The 16834-nt window shown below is 35.0% G+C and overlaps 3 protein-coding genes across 3 annotated transcripts; 1 reads left to right on the top strand and 2 right to left on the bottom strand.

Annotated features, from left to right (window-relative positions):
• Nucleotides 1-24: 24 nt before the first annotated feature.
• Nucleotides 25-7687, bottom strand: LOC114719889 (nucleolar MIF4G domain-containing protein 1-like). The gene is made up of 13 exons (XM_028905453.1): nt 7566-7687; nt 7357-7451; nt 6036-6891; nt 5884-5951; nt 5236-5318; nt 2962-3061; nt 2739-2824; nt 2274-2356; nt 1517-1644; nt 1332-1433; nt 843-1136; nt 632-754; nt 25-486 (listed from the first exon to the last, which is right to left on the bottom strand). The coding sequence occupies exons 1-13, from the start codon at nt 7567-7569 to the stop codon at nt 103-105; spliced, it is 2406 nt and encodes an 801-aa protein (XP_028761286.1). The 5' UTR covers nt 7570-7687; the 3' UTR covers nt 25-102.
• Nucleotides 7688-11259: 3572 nt separating this feature from the next.
• On the top strand, nt 11260-11849 carry LOC114719888 (basic blue protein-like). Its single transcript, XM_028905451.1, has 2 exons — nt 11260-11422; nt 11527-11849. Exons 1-2 carry the CDS (start codon nt 11260-11262, stop codon nt 11847-11849), a joined length of 486 nt encoding a protein of 161 aa, XP_028761284.1.
• A 169-nt stretch (nt 11850-12018) lies between these two features.
• LOC114719886 (inactive protein RESTRICTED TEV MOVEMENT 2-like) lies at nt 12019-13707 on the bottom strand. Its single transcript, XM_028905450.1, has 2 exons — nt 13596-13707; nt 12019-12640 (listed from the first exon to the last, which is right to left on the bottom strand). Exons 1-2 carry the CDS (start codon nt 13705-13707, stop codon nt 12102-12104), a joined length of 651 nt encoding a protein of 216 aa, XP_028761283.1. The 3' UTR covers nt 12019-12101.
• Between the last annotated feature and the right edge of the window lie 3127 nt (nt 13708-16834).

The following is a 16834-nucleotide window of genomic DNA, read 5'->3' as shown; positions in this document are numbered from 1 at the left end:
CCTTTTTTCCTGAAAGAGAAAAAATTATGAAGGGCTCTTTTAGCCAACTTAATATATCTATTATTAAAGCTACAAAATTTTGATGTATTCAAAACCAGAAAATCACATCAGAACTCCTTCTAAATTATGAAGGGCTCTTTTAGCCAACTTAAATTTTGGAGCAAGAGCCTTGTCGGCTTTCAGAATATACTCCTTAATGAAGAACTCAATGCCTTCTCTAAGGCTTTCAAGCGCAGGGGTCACCGCAACACGGGTGAATATGTTCCACACTTGGCTATCCGAATACTCAAAAATGGACTCAAAAAACATGCGGAAATGCATGATCTTCTTTGGGGTTAACTGGGTGATGTCGCCTAGCTCAATGGTCTTCAAAACTGCGAGGGAGAGAGTGAAAGAGGCAACCATTTCTGCCACAAATTTTGCCAGATGCATTGACCTCATCAGCTGCATTGATTCCAGCTCCTTAAACTGGTCCCAAAGGCAAAACTGCAAACAAAAATCCCCAAAAACATCAACTTGAATCAAATTCCACTTTTAAAAACGAACATTTCAAAATAAGTGTTGCCACGTCCTTCATCACAAGGCGAATTAAAAATATCTTTCGATGCACGACAAAAGGGGGAACAATAACCTGTAGAGTGAATTTGTGATTTCTATCATGCTCACACAACTTGGAAGCCAATACAGTATAATACTTATTAAAAACCTTCTCCTGCAAGCAGCACTCCAAAAGAACACGCATTATCTCTCGGTCCTGCACAGACGTGAAACAATTACGTATCACTCAATAGAAGATCACATCGCTAAAAATAGGACACAAGTAACATAGGGAAAAGGTTGACCTGCTTTCCCGGTAAGTCTAGTCTTAGAAGCTTCTCAAATGCATCAATATAGTCCTCCCCACTCATTATTATACAAAAGATTGCTCTTCTACCATCTGTGTTCATCCTTTGAGCGGCAGCAAGCTGCAACATTCGCTGGGTTTCGAGAACATCTTTATCTATTCTGTTGGCAACTTCCACAACATTATCTGTTGCGGGAGCTGCGTCCCCAGACAACCACCATTGGCCTTTCTTGTTGGGGTCAAGCAACTTATTCCATTTAAATCCTCTAATCAAAACATCATCCACCCTTAGCTGGAACAAGTATTAGGACAAAAATTAATAAACTATCATTTACAAATGGCGTTTAAATAAAAAACTGACAGTTAAAACAACAGATAATGTTTTTAAAGCATTACTTTTTCCAAGCAAAAGTATAACAAAGGACATACTAATATGCAACAACATATTAGATAAGGCTGCCAAAACGTTCAGATTAGAGAATGGTACCTTCTGTAACCACTTCTTAATCCTTGTGTGATGTGCAGGGTCCTCTTTGGGCCTTTTCTTGTTGTTCTTGATGTCACAGATGGTTTCAAGCATAAATTCCATCTACAAGTGTCACTAAATAATCAGTTCTGGACACTGTCAAGAAAAAGTGAAGGCAGTTTGATGATAGAGCATAGCATGCTCACTCTTTTGCTATATATTTTTTCTTGGTCCCCACCATCAGAAGCCTTCAACTCATTTGCCCGATTCTGAACACTCACAATGAAATCTTTCATGGCAGCAGGATCATCGGCCCTGATTTTCATCCCACAGCCTATTTAAACATGTTGAAGTCAGATAACAGGGTTTGAAAAGTACCGTCTTGTTACAACATAATATTGATTTCAGACTTCAGTTCATGCAACATGAAAATTGGACAGGGGGGAAAAAAGAATAAAGCAAGAGAAATGAACAAAACAGATGCACATTCGTACTATGATTTTTAAAAAAATGAGTACAATGCAATGACAATATTAAGTTAGCCGGATGAGTGGAAGGAACTCCTTGCTTATGCCTCTACACATTTTTAATAGTGTGTTTACGCAAGTAACTATATTTTTGACAAACAATCAGAAAAAATATCGAGGAACATAATCACTTGTAGCACTTGTGAAATTGATATCCCAATATATGAAAATCTGAACATATAATGGTACGTTACATGGATTGTAAAGTGTGTGAAAGTACATGAAGCTGCACCACTTTCTAACATAACTGTTTTGTCAAGAAAATGCATTAAGAGCATGCCCAACTCAGGACTTACCATAAATGAATTAGGCCAATGTGGATGTCTTAATAACTTATTTGCAGCGGTTTACATCCCTAGCAATTCTACGTAAAATTAACCCAAACCTAACATGTGCAGCTTAAAAGATTATTCATCGTGGGAAAAAAGAAACTTACATTGTAACACCGTTAAGATGGTAGAGACATCGATCTCTGTTAACCTCTTACTCAGGATGATGAGGAAGTCATATATTAAATCACTGAATTGCAAGACATGATTGTTAGAAAAATATAGTTGAGAGGGATTCAGTACAAAAATTGGTCATATTACTAATGACAGATGCAAATGAACTCCAAGCAGCAGCTCATTACAACAGAAATACAAGTTAGAAATCCATCAAACTCAGATAGTCACTTAAAAAGTGACACGCCTAATATTTGCAAAAGATGTTAAATCACACAAAACTAGCTTTATTCTTGCCCAATAATCATAAAAGTTGAAATTTTGAACAACAGGCGAAGTCATGGCCGGCAGCCAACTGTCTATTCCATAAATTGATTTTATGAGTTGCAAAAGATCACAAAAATATATGCGCATGTGTTTTGCATGTAAGAGTGCATCATGTAATGCAGTCAGTTCACCTTGAGCAGACCCCAAATATGCATAAATAGCATAGGAGAAGAGTGAGATTTCGCAGAGAGAGATTGTCTTCCTTGTTATATTCATCCTGTGAGAAAAGCATGGGAAATTAGAAGACTCTGACAGGTCAATCAAAGACTTGAGAAGAATCTAAAATCCAAAAATCCAACCAATAAACAAAATCAGCAATGTTAGAAAACTATTTTATTTATTTAAATGCTATACCTCAAAGCATTTGGCAAAGGAGGCCATAAACTTTGCACTGAAGTCAATACCAACCAGGCAGGCCATCCCAGCAACAAAGGCTGCAAAAACAGCAGCATACCTTCACAGAAGAGGGCAGTAAACAAAATTATCAGCAACATTTGAAACAAATATAGAAGAGAGAAAGCTCAACACATCAAAGTTAACTTACCGGTTTCATCAAACAAAATAACAATAGTATTGAGCTAAGAAACTACAATGTAAGAAATGTGCTCAATACAATACTGGGACATCAATGTCATATACAAGAAACATCTCATACAATTCCTGCAGAGCCGGAATTAAATTTATCTAGGGAACAGTACATAGAATGTATCGAACAGACATTTAGCAGGGTACAGGAAAGTTATCAGTCATTACTATGAGCTGCAACAAAAGAAATGCGTCCACAACAACAGTGGGAGTAAAATCTAAAAGCAACTTTCATACAATTCCTGAAGTGCCAGATTTAAAATTTTTCATTGGAGCATTATATATTATATAGGGTATACCAAACAGAACATCCAGAAGGGTGCAGGGTAGTTATCAATCATGACCTAATTTTTCTTTTAGGCAATTAACAATATAAATAACCTTTATCACAAGATAAATAATTTGGAGAGGGGGATGACAGGACACCTACATGGGAATAAGATAAGAGACAAGATATTAATAAAAACCTCTCCGGTCCAATTCATTGCCATTTAGGGATAATGCACCCCAAATCCACAAATAATAATGGCTTATTCAATCCCTAAGCAAATGAATAGGCATAACGTATTCCTGCAAGCTAACTGGAAACATTTCATAACTCCAGGAATTTATGTTCCTCCTTGTTTCTAAAGCCTCTGAAAGCTATTGACAATATAGGAAATTGTTATGTGATAAATGGCTAGTAGAGGCTTTATTAAGTTAGTTGGTAACATCGCCCTTACCCCTATCTATAGCAGAGCACAAGGGAGTCATTGTATGGAAGCCTTGGTGGCCTTTGTGTAATAAAAATTTCAGTTAAGTTCCAGTTCCTTTCTCTTTCTCTTGGCTCTAACTTAACATCACCAAAAAAAAAAAAAGAACAAATCTTCTTCTACCATCTACTGCAGATCAGAAATCCACATCATCCTAACAATTGTAAACAATCTATACAACCCCCCAAGTCATTGAATAGCAGAAGGAAAAAAACAGTTTTCCAAACAACCAGACCACATAAATATGCAATTGGAATTTATCATATTATAGACCACAGAAAAATAAAGGACTGGACCCCAAGAGTGTATTTACAATTTACATATCATAACCCTTCCCTTAACAACTTGAGCTTTCTGACTTGAAGTGAGGTCCTTAGCATGGCATGATAAGTGTCAAAGAAGTAAGAATAGAAGAGAGAAGAGGAGAGAGAAAAATGAACTCGTAATTCGCCAAATGTTAAAGTTAACTCCTCTTCAGTTACAGTGCTATTTAATGAGTCAGAGTCCTAACAAACTCACTTTCTTTTCCTAACAATATCAACTAGCAAACTGATTGCTATCTTTCTGACACACATAACATGGCATCACAAAGAGGTCAAGAGTTTGATACTGGTCACGCTTTCCCTCTTAACCCCAAAAAAAAAAAAAAGGTGCAGTACAGGGAGCAGCGAGCCTAAGAACATAAACCTCAAAAGGCATTTGTATAGAGGGGTGACACTTGATTTTAATATTATAACTCTATTCATGGTTTTTCACGTAACAACTCGTGTTGTCGAAATGAAGACAGTGGTCATGGACAACTGTAACATTAAAATCCCACCAGGAAAATGCAAACAAATTAAGGACAAAAGATTCGAGGAAATTTCTAAATCTCCAATACGATATTTACAAAACCCATAAAGCAGCCACTTCAGCCCTAACATTACCAATTATTCATAAGATACATGAAAGAATGCCAATAGAGATCCCAGCAAAAGAATTTTTTATGATTCAATCACATCAATGTCATTCTCCATGAGGTCTTTTGCAGCCATGTTTTCTCTCCTCATTTTTATAAACTACCTCCTCTGCCTCTTTTCAATTTTATCATTTTTTATGTTTTAACTCTCTGGCCAAAGCAGCTGCATCCTAACAAGTGTCAGCATCATTCACTACTATCGTATCCCTAATTTTGATTTGATAACAAATGCTTATCTTTCCCCAATGAAAGAATGGTGCCAACAATTAAATGAACTTGGATAAGAGAGATCAAGAACACTACAGCACAACATAAAAGGCATAAATTCTTAACTGTTCATTGCCACGGGGACCTCCAGAACAAGATGCTAAAATCTCTTCGCTAATTATCTGTGAAGCAACACTTCGAGCAATTGTCTGCAAAGGGATCACATTAAAGAGTAAGAGATAAAATTTCAGAAAGCAACAACTTTCATTGATACAAGCAACCAGGGAGGAGAATCAAATTTCCAAGGCATAGTTTCCCTAAACTGTGTTGATTGAAATGGAACCAACCCAAATTTTAAGATTCAAAACATAAAATAAATTACTGTTACTATTACTAATATTCCTATGAAAGGAATGAGATATCTCAAAAAAGGGAATAAATACGACCTACATCACATATCTAATTTATAATTACAGTGCATAAATCCAACTAGCATAAAAACTTCAAAAAAAAAAAAACTCAATGCACCATTAGGTCATTTTCTTTTTATCCAGTGAATGATATAAACAGCGAGCATTGTGTTTTATTTACAGAATTAAATGAAAAATACATTTTAAGGGAAAATGGATGTATACAAGACTTCCTATATTTTATTGTCTTCCCTTAATGCCTCTTCTTTTACCATTTGGAGAAGCAATAATATGCAATATTCTATGAAAAGAATGAGATAAAGAGTAAGCATCTGATTGTTATGTATCCATAGCAGTAGCATACCTGAAAGATCGTAGAAATCTCTCCTGTGATTGATTCCACATTAGATTCTGAGAGCCTGTTAAGCAGACCTGAGACAAGTTTAATTTTAGGTAAGAAAACTAAAGACAAACAATAAAGAAATGCAAAACCCATTCAAAGTCTATCTTTCTTGCCTCGAATTCGCCTTCGGATCTGAGTATGCTCTTCAGGTTCATTTCCAGCACGTGCTCTCAAGTGAGGTGCTATGTATTTTTCATTAGTTCTTTTTTCTGGCACCAGAGCAGGAACATGCATTCTTGCCGTCTCTTTTTCACAGGAATTGGCAAGCTTGGATATGCATGTGGCAGCAGCATTCACATCACTACCTTCTTGCTGTTGTTCCAGCAATTTTCTTTTCTTATGTTTCTTACTTGAGGGCGCACTAACGGAAAATTCTGTCGATCCAAAATCTTGGTTAGAAGTATCTGCAAGCCTTGAAATTTCAGGTATTGACCTTGCTTGTGGCCCTTCCCTTGCCAATATGTCATCCTCAGTTTTATTATGTGAAGATCTCTTCTTCAATTTTTTTGCGGGTAATTCATCACTAGGTACTTCCCCTTCGCCCATGAAATCAATAATAGATGGCATTCCATCAAGTAATATATTGAGACCATCATCCATACCCCTTAATTTTCCGTCTTTCACTTTGAGCTTTTTGGCTAGTTTCCTTTCCAAATCTTGATCCTTCTTGGCAGCTATGGAAACATCTGGCACACCAACCGGGAAACATCTGGACTTCTTCCTGGAATTTTCCTTCGAACCTTTATTTCCTTTCTTCATTATTGTTGCAACAGAACCATGACAAATCATTGATTTTGACTCAGTAATTTCCTTTGACATTTCACAATCCTCAGCTGTACTATGTCTCCCAGAGTTGGATTCTGACTTGTTAACCTTTGTTTCCTTTACACTAGGGCTGAGCAAATGATTTGATTTGCATGTAGTATTTGCCTCTGAATCCTGGTTAACTCTTTTCATTGCGCGAGATATCTATTAGAGTAAAGTAATTATACATTTTAGAAATAGCTACTCAATACTTGGTGGCCAAGCATGACAGACAGATAATAAGGAATAACTTCTCAATACTTGGTGGCAAAGCATGACAGACAGAGAATAAGGACTTGTATGGGAGTTTTGAAGAGCTTAAGGTGATGTGAGAATTGTTCAGCGTTACACCCCCGGGGGGGGGGGGGGGAGGAGGAATATACCCCATTTTTAATCATCTCAACGAAATTGAGAATGGAAGAATAAATGAAAAATACAAGTAACACAATCCTTACAAACCACCAGTTTGAAAGGGTTTGTGAATTGGATTTCGAGGAGCATTGGATATAATTTTTTTCCTCACAAACTCACATTTGTTTTATTTCTGAGGCATCTAAACAGCAATTTCGTGGAAAATCATCCTCATACTCAAGCTTTGAAATCTCGTATAAAAAAAGGTCATATTTATACCTGGTCATCCAGCCAAGATTGATGTTTATTCGCCTTCTTTGCCAGGCGGGCTTCTTTTCGCCTTTCTCGACGTGACTTCTCACTCGTCTGATTCGCTGCATATATTTCAGATATAATTGAGATATATTCCGTCTCTCCAAATGCCAGTTGGTAACTTCGAAAAACTTGGATTAACTCCAAAAAAAAAAAAGGGATGTTGGAGAGCTCACCCATGTTCCACGGTCAAACTTCACCAACGACTAACTGCCCACAGGAAAGGGCCGACAACCTTCCGGCGATCACAGATAATTTTGCGAAAACGATAAAAACGGAAAAAAAAAATAGATCAGAGAATAATACAGAATAAGCTGTGGTTGGAGGAGTATACTCTTGTAAGCAGAAACTACAATGAACTCGACCCTTTTCGCCGGTATCTGAGTGTCTTCATCAGCGAGCATGCCTGAAGAGTGAAGAGATCCGCGGATCGCTCGCGCGACTAGTTTGGCGGCAGCCCTTTGCGAATATGAAATTGAAGGGTTCGGAGGCCCAAATAAATGGGGCTCGTGGTGTTCATGTTTCTGGGCCCTAGGTTAAAACTCGAGTTCAGTATCAAGGCCCATACGAATTATTCTATTATTAATATTTTATTAAAAAAGGTACTAATGACGTGTAAATTCTGTTGTTAATATTTTTTTTTCTTGGCGGTAAAAAATTATTTTATTTTTTTCTTCTGTGGGAAAAAAAATGTTTTTAAAAGTATTTTAAGTAAGTCGACACAAAATTTTTCTCATATACTTATTGTATGTACTGTAAAATTATTTTTAAAATAATAATTTGATTTCCATCCAAACACTTCTTATATCTATTACTTTTATCCCATTCTTCTCCCTGATCCCATTGTGCAAATTAAAATAAGTAGTGAGAAAAAATATCGATCAGACGCGATTGATTTTTTTTTCCAAAGACAAAAAGGGTAAAATAGCCTTAATAGTTAGTACTTGCCCAGTGGAAAGATTAAAAGTATTATTATTTTTTATAACGTCAGAGTTAGCTAGAGCTAGGCCTATTGCTGTCTTCCCCGAGACTATCCTGGTTTTATCGGGACTAGGGGTGAATATTCGGTTTTTCGGTTCGGTTATCGATAATAACCGAACTAACCGAATAACCGAATATAGTAAAATTTAAAAACCAAACCGAAACCGAATAACCGAACTAACCGAAACCGAATTAACCGAAAATTTCGGTTCGGTTAACCGATTAACCGAAATATATAAATATGAAAAATGATTTTAAATTAAAAATAATAACAAAACACAATTACAACTATTAATTAATAAATATTTCATGATTCAATATGATTTATTATAATAATATTTATTATAACCATATTTATTGAATATAAATATATTTAAAAAGTTCATATATACCCACATGTATATTTATTATGATAATATTTATTAAATATAACTATATGATATATTTATTTGGTTATTCGGTTATAACCGAATTTTTTTTTTTCTACTAACCGAACCGAACACCGAACCGAATTGTTTAAAAAATAAAAACCGAATATATAACCGAAAACCGAAATAACCGAACCGAAAAACCGAAATTGAATTCGGTTCGGTTCGGTTTTCGGTTACAGTTCGGTTTTGTTCACCCCTAATCGGGACAGGGATGAAAAGGAACATCTCGTTTATTTTTTTTTTTTAATCAATGTAATTCACGCTTAGATCTTTATTTATGTTGTGATATTTTTTTTATTGAGCTTTTGAAGATAGAAATGCTAAAAAAATATTATCTACAAGCTTAATTATATAATATAAAAAAGATGTAAAAATAATACTGTAAAAAAAAGAATTATTATAAAAGAAATACTATATAATTGCTTTATAAATTATTTTACTAATAAGATAATATTACAACTTAAAAGCTGAAAATCACTATAAAAAATAATTAAATAATCTAATAAAAATTATTAATAAATAATTTTTGAAAAAATCGATAGGATGACTCCGTCCCATGTCTCATCCCATCCTGATCACTGTTTTATCCCGTCTCGCCTATTTCAAATTTGTTTTTGTCTTATCCTATTCTGTCCCAAAATTGATCAGGACTGAAAGATGAAATGGTCAAGACGAGACAAGTTAGGCACTCCTAACTAAAGCTCGAATTATTTGCTTAAGACGTAAAGATCATTTGCAAATGATTTGAGTTGTATTGGGATTTTAAACCACCTTCTTTGAAATTTTTATTCGCTCTCATTGGTGTGATCAGGATCCTTTATTATACATTTTTTTTAACCAAAGTACATTTTTATACATTACTCAAATATAATAATTTTTTTAAAAAAAAGATAGATATATTAATAACTAAAACAACCTAAAAATATCGTGAAAATATTATCATACTTTGAATATTGCGTAACATAGTATATAGATGCTGCAGGGTATCGGGGTATCCATATTTACAGGAAGAATTGTAGTGAAATCTTTCGTACAAAAGAAATAACTAACAAAAAGTTATAATTATAAGTGACGAGTTATTATTTTTATTTTAAAACTTGTCATTACAAATTGTTTAATTATCATTAAAATTTTGTAGTAATTATTTTTTTTTCTTAAGACTTTATTATAATTTTTTTTAAGTATCAAATATGTGATCTAAAAGCATAACTATTTCACACATTGGTCATTGGAACGTGGGTGCTTATTAGAGTTATAAGCTCTCTAAATTTATCACACTATCCAAATCTAATCGGGACAATTTATATTTCAAATTTTCAATTAATAATTTAAAAACAATGATTAAAAATTATCTCTATTTTATATTTTAATCTCAATGACATAATTGTTTAAAAAACAAATCTAAAATGTCCAGATGTAATGAGCACTCAAACTCATTCATGCACTATTAGAGGCTTTTAAGAGTAAATAAAATTTTATGATTTTTTAAGATGAACCTCATCGGCCGTATCTCTTATCCTAACGATTGTATATAAAATTTATTGACAACAATACTCTCCCCTCGTCATATTAAAATGCAGGTATATAATTTTCTCCCCATCGCAGTTATATAATTATTAAAAGACGCTTTTTGTAACAGTTAATTATTTTGTTGCGAGAATTTAGATAAAAAATGCAAAAAACAAATTACAATAGGCAAATCTTGGATGGAGTGTAATTAAAATCCATTAATAAAAAGTGGACCTCAAGTACTACTTCGGATCTTAAATATAAAAGTCAGTTGATAGTCTTAAATATAAGACTCCAGTTTACTTCGTCTTTCAAATTTATAATATGTTGTCACAAATATCCCTACTAAACGTAAAGTATTTTTACTAAAGTATAGTTTTAATGTATACATGATTGACTAAGAATAATTTAAGAAAGTCAGTATACATTTGTTACAAATAACTAATTTTTTTAAATATTTTTATTTAGTTTTTATATTAAGTAAGGAGACAGTAATAAAAAAATTTCCCCATTCCTTCCCCACATGCAATTACTCTCATTTCTTCTATTCCACTCAATCAAACTCCAAATTTGCACGAGCGTATTCCATATGGACCATGCAGGTTTTGGGACATATACCATACTCACTGTTTTACGAAAAACAAAACAAAAATTATATTAATTCAATTCACAGTGCTCGTCCGTCCAGAGCTTTGATTATGACAGTACTATTTATTTTCGTTTCAACACAATATAATGCTGGCCCAAGACGGAAACGCCTGCAGCCTGTCGCCGTCCTTCCTATTAATTTAAGGTTTCTCATCCTAAGTCATAGCGATCGATGAAACCAATGCATCACAATCCCAGTCCTATATAAACGCCATCGAGTGTTACTCAGATTGGTGTGTCATCAATCAGGCGATTATCTTCACCTACTTCATAATTTCGTTGCGTTTTCTTTCAAATTAATATGGCTTGTGCTCGCATCGTCTTCCTCGCTATTTCCATGGTGCTGCTTTCTTCTGTTGCCATGGCGGTTGATCACGTCGTGGGCGATGACCGGGGCTGGACCACTGATTTCAACTACGCAGAATGGGCCCAGGACAAGGTTTTTCAAGTCGGTGACAACCTAGGTACGTGCGAATGACATCGTACTGTGTCCTCATTACGTAAAATATTTTGTTCGCTCGCTGAGACTTCAAAACTGATAAGAGGCTGTTTCTTTTTGATCATGCAGTGTTCAATTACGACAACACGAAGCACAATGTAGTCAAATTGAACGGTACGCTCTTCAACAGTTGCACATTCCCAGCTGGGACGGAAGCACTTACCAGTGGGAACGACGTCGTCCAGCTAACCAGCTCAGGGAGGAAGTGGTACGCTTGTGGGAAAGCTGATCACTGTGCTGCTCGTGGAATGAAGCTCGCCATCACCGTTCTAGCCAATGGTCCAAATTCTGCTCCTGGTTCTCCTCCTCCTTCCTCCCACGCTCTGTCATCGTCTGCTTCTGGGCCTCTCATGGCAGCCATGCTTGCCGTTGCTGCATTAGTCTTCGCGTGATTGAGTTCATTCGTGGAGGTTTTGCTCCGTTCTGCAGGAATTATATTACTTTGATTATATTCTTCTTTATTGTTCTACTTGTTCTAGTTAAACGTATTTGATTATTGTTGGTTTGGGGTATGGTAATTTCTTTATATGTTACTACTTCTAGTCATGATTAAAGTCGGTGTGTCTTGAAAGAAATAGGATACATGATGTTCAGTAGTGATTATATATGTATTTAATTTACACAACTTCAATGGAGAATATGGCTTAACTGAGAAAATAAGAATCGGCGACCATGCTTTTGCACATGTCTGTCACATAACTTGCGATGAGAAGTACGAGAATGACGACGAGAAAGACTTTGAGAGCGACTTCCCTGGTTGATTCGGGTGTTAATTTTGCATCAGTCTCTCCTTCAAATTCGTTCTCTGACTCGTCCATGTCTTGTTTTACTATCTCATTGCTGGGTGTGAATTGGACTTTAGTATCTTCTCTCGTCCTGTTCCTTCCTGTAAATTCCATTCTTGGATCTGCAGTAGTATCTTTTTCCTTATGGGGTCGTTCGTATTCTGGGGCTGGCCTTTGTGGGTCCGTATGAGAAACTGGATTAACTTGCTTGGGCATCACCAGCGTGAGAATGCTCTGCATGAATCTGGCATTGATAGCGTTTGCATTACAGTGAGGTGGAATTTCAATTTCCTTCTTGAAACGCCTCCATCTGCTTCCATCCATTAATGCTCGCTCGCCGCTTATTATTATAAAACCCAGATGATTCACCTGAACTTTTACTTGCTCTCTCCTGAATCCTGCACGATGTACAACCCGCGCATAATTTTATAGTTATTCAGACCTCCCTTGGTTTATTTACGCAGAACCGTTTTCATATCAGATCTATTAGGTACCATCAGAAGGGCGTTTGGTTTACATCAAAACCAGTTCTAAAAAGTACAAGTTGAATACTTACTTTATACATCATAAAATCGCTTTTAAGTTTCGTTTTCACTCAAGACGACCAGGCCCTTCTACGTCAAGGGGATGAGCATTGTTCCAGCAATTTAAACAATTGAGGCATAATAAATATTTCCTTTGGTCTCTGATATAAAAAAGCTAAATGACTAATTTAAGTTGACTAAATAAATTAGTTAAGTTGGTTATTTATAATAAATATTTATTGTTTTCTCTAAAATATATTAGCTAATCATGTGTATCAGTTATAACTATCATTTGATGAAACATTCAACATGTATAACTAATACAAAGACTATCTTAAAAAAATAAATAAATATAAGAGGTAAAGTTGATTTTTTTTTTTTGACTCAGAGGTAAAGTTGATTTGGATATTATAGTTATGACTAAATTAAATGCAAACTAATTCTTATACCACCTCTGATCCTAAATATACTCTAAAAGCTAGTTGATAGTTCTAAATATAAGATTTCAATTTATTTTGTCTTCCAAATTTATAATGCGTTCTGAAAAAATATCTCTGTTGGTTGTAAGGAATTTCCATCCAAGTGTAGTGTCAACGTATGTGATTGAATAAGGATAATTTTAGAAAGTCAATATATATTTGTTACGGATAACTAATTTAACTAATTTTTTTAATATTTTTAAATCAGTTATCTAGCTTTTCAAATTAGTTATTAAGCTCTTGTATTAAGTACCGTACGCAGAATTAAGCAGATGTGCTAAGACTAGTGACGAAAGAAAATATTACGAACGTATGCAGTAAAGCCATCATAATAGGATTATAGAACAAACCAGGAAGATGAACTTCAAGGATGTCACGGCCTTCTTCTCTACGCCATTTGCGGAGGGGATCAAAATCCTCGTAAGAACGATGACCAGCCATGGAGGGATACCTGGTTTCCATAACGACGAGGTTTTTCCTTGAGGTCTGATGTAATGGAATTTCATGGCTGATGGGTTGCTCTGTAAGTTGTTTTTAAAGAATAGTAGAAGAAGACTTGCAGACAAGGACTAAAGACGGCTTCAAGATTTCTTTTGGGGTTCGGGTTGAAAAAGAATCATTCCTTGTCGACCTTTTGAAGTATTCTTCATAACCGATTTGAGTCGGCAATTAAACAGGGAGAGGGTTGATCTGTTAATTGTGCCGGAAGATAGATACACTTTCTCCATTTTTTCGCGGCATTAGCATCGGGATATGCAGCTGAGATTTTTTTTTTGTCCGGCACTGCTTCGGCATTTACTTATTTATTTAAAGAAAACTAATATATTTTCACAGTTAGGATTTACATAAAGGTACTAAGGGTTGTTAAATTTATGATCTTCTAGAAAAGCCACGTGCCTAAAATTCATTAAACAGCTTATGACAAGTCAGATAATTTGGTCAGAAGAAACAATGGTGGTACCATTTTCTTTTTGTATATTTTCACTACTTGTTTTTTTAAAAATAAATTTAGCGTACTCTTATAATGTGCCTATTCTAAAGGATTCTAGATGGGCTGTTCTTTTATTTTAATTAGGTATTCATCTCTCAAGCAATTTTTGCCCCAAGCATGCCAAAATATAATAAGGTTGCTTCACAGTGTGATTGTCATGATCTCTTGGGCACATATCTACGATGGCAATTTACATCCGAAGGAATCTGGGAGGACGAAAGGTATACTTGATGGTTTTAGCTTGCATTCTTCATAATTATAGAGTTCGTTTTTTAAAGTCACCCTGTGTGGTTATTTAATCTTTGTTCTATTTTGGTGTTGTGCAAATTCAATACCACCCCTAGTAGTTAAGAGCCAGGTAAATGACTCGTAAATATTAAAAAAATAAGTTATTATTTATAATAAATATGAGTTATCTTTTTTGTATAAATATTCTTATTAACTATGTGTATTGAAGTAAAAATTGGTTAACACATGTAATCACTGTGATAACTTATTTGGAGGAAAAAATTAGTTATGAAAGATAAATGAATTAGTATCATATATTTATGACCAGTTTAGATATCAAATTAGTTCTTATATTTAGAATTGGAAGTAGTATAAGATGAAATAAATAATGAAATAGTATTCCCTCTCCTTCTTTTCATAAGAGACAATTCCCTACATCACCTTGATAAAAAAAAAATTGCTTAAAATTAGTTAGATAATCGATCTGTGAAAAAAATATAACTTTTTTAAAAGTACATTTTTTACGGGGAGAGAGAGGACATCACATGAATAATTTGCCTTGATAATAAATACATTAATATTAAAATAATTAATTAAATAAAAGAAAATTGATATTTTTGCAGGAAAAAATTGGAGGGAGTCTCCATGTGATTCTGCTATAAACACGAACAAGTCATCCCAAAAACTGTCTCTTATAAAAAGAAACAAATAATTACTTTTCAAAATAGAATTTCCTACAATTAGTTACATTTTTACTATAAATTCTCCATTGAAGACATAAATTATATATAATTTTTTGAAATTATGGACCATTATTCAGTTAAAATTATGGGATATTATTCGTTTTAATTCAGTTCATTCAAATTTCCTCCAAAAATTCATTCAAATAATTCTAATCATATTATATATATATATATATCTATTATAAAAGTGATGGTAGGGTGCTGGTGAAAAAAAATAAAAATAAAAATGATGGTAGGGTTGTCCGTAGGCCAGGGCACGTGGACTATGTAGGCTTTGGGTTATCTTTTGGGTCCAATGGGCTTTTCGTTCAAGTCGGTGGGATTTAAGAAAAGAGCGTTTTTTTTTTTTTTGCGCAAGCGTAATGTTTTGCGTTTCATCAACGCAACGGTTAGCCTTTAGCGTACGGTTCAAGCTTAGCGCGCGGTTCTGTCTTACTCACTTGAATAATTATAAGGCTAGGATATGTGGATCACGTGAGCTACTAGGTTGTCATTTGGGTCCAATGGGCTTTTCATTTAAGTCGGCGGGGTTTAAGAAAGGGGAGACCTTTTATTTTCTTGTGCGCGCGCGCTCTGTATTAGCGGGAAGGTTAGCCGTTAGCGTACCGTTCGAGCTTAAATCGAAGCGACAGAGCGCGGTTATGTCTTGCGCATTCCCGTTTCCGCGTAGAAGAAACCAGGACTCTGGACTTCACTCCAGAGCCATGGGGCTCTTTCATGTTCTGTTTATTAATTGGTCGGCATTTTGAACTGGCAACGACGAGATTGAGCTCAGCGGTGAGTTTCCTGCTTTCCTCTTCATGATAGTTTCGGGTTTCTTAAATCCCGTGCCACATGTTAGATTTCTGAGTGAAAATTGAAACAATGGGGTGTTTTAATGATTCTTAGGGCTTCAGCAATGGCGACTTGTGTGTCTGGCATTGGGACTAATCCTATCGTTGTTGGCTCCCATTATTAGCAGCTGGGTTCCATTTATTACAGCAGTTCAATGGCTATAGGAGTGTTGTTATTATAATCCTTCTTTTTCAGGTATCTAGTTTAATATTGTGTCACATTCAGCTGGGTTTACGTTGCGCTTTTATTTATGTGCTTACTAACTTGTTCTTATCATGACTGCACCGCGTGAAATTGTCGCCAACCGGAAGAAAAAATATCTATTACCTTGCCGTATCTGGATATGTGGTGAGCTTACCTTAATCATGGCCTTGTTGATCACCATCAAGTCTCCATGTTTAAGGGAAAAAAATTAACAGGTGATGTTATTTCTTATTATTTAAAAAAGGTGCTGATGTTATTACTACGTGTCGGTTCATCCTGGAGTTAGGTCTTTCCTTTTGCACCACTTCTCTGTCTTCATAAATTCAATTCTTTAGAGTTTTTGGCTAAGTGAAGAGATGCACAATCCAGTAAGATTCTTGGATAATGTTGTGGATATTTTTTTGTCAAAATCTTTTGTTATATATTCAAGCAAATGGATTGAGTCCTATATGCATTTCAGAACCTGAAACCTTTTTGCCTTTTCCCCCAAGACCCATACTCTCTTTTGTGTGTAATTATTTGCTCAAATGATGATAATAATTGGAATTTGACACATTATTAATTCTTCTGACTTAGGATGGGTAATATA

This window comes from Neltuma alba, unplaced genomic scaffold (genome assembly GCF_004799145.2).
Source record: "Neltuma alba isolate B1F8T4 unplaced genomic scaffold, ASM479914v2 tig00011957_pilon, whole genome shotgun sequence".
Classification (NCBI taxonomy): Eukaryota; Viridiplantae; Streptophyta; class Magnoliopsida; order Fabales; family Fabaceae; genus Neltuma; species Neltuma alba.
This window is presented reverse-complemented; position numbering and strand designations above follow the sequence as displayed.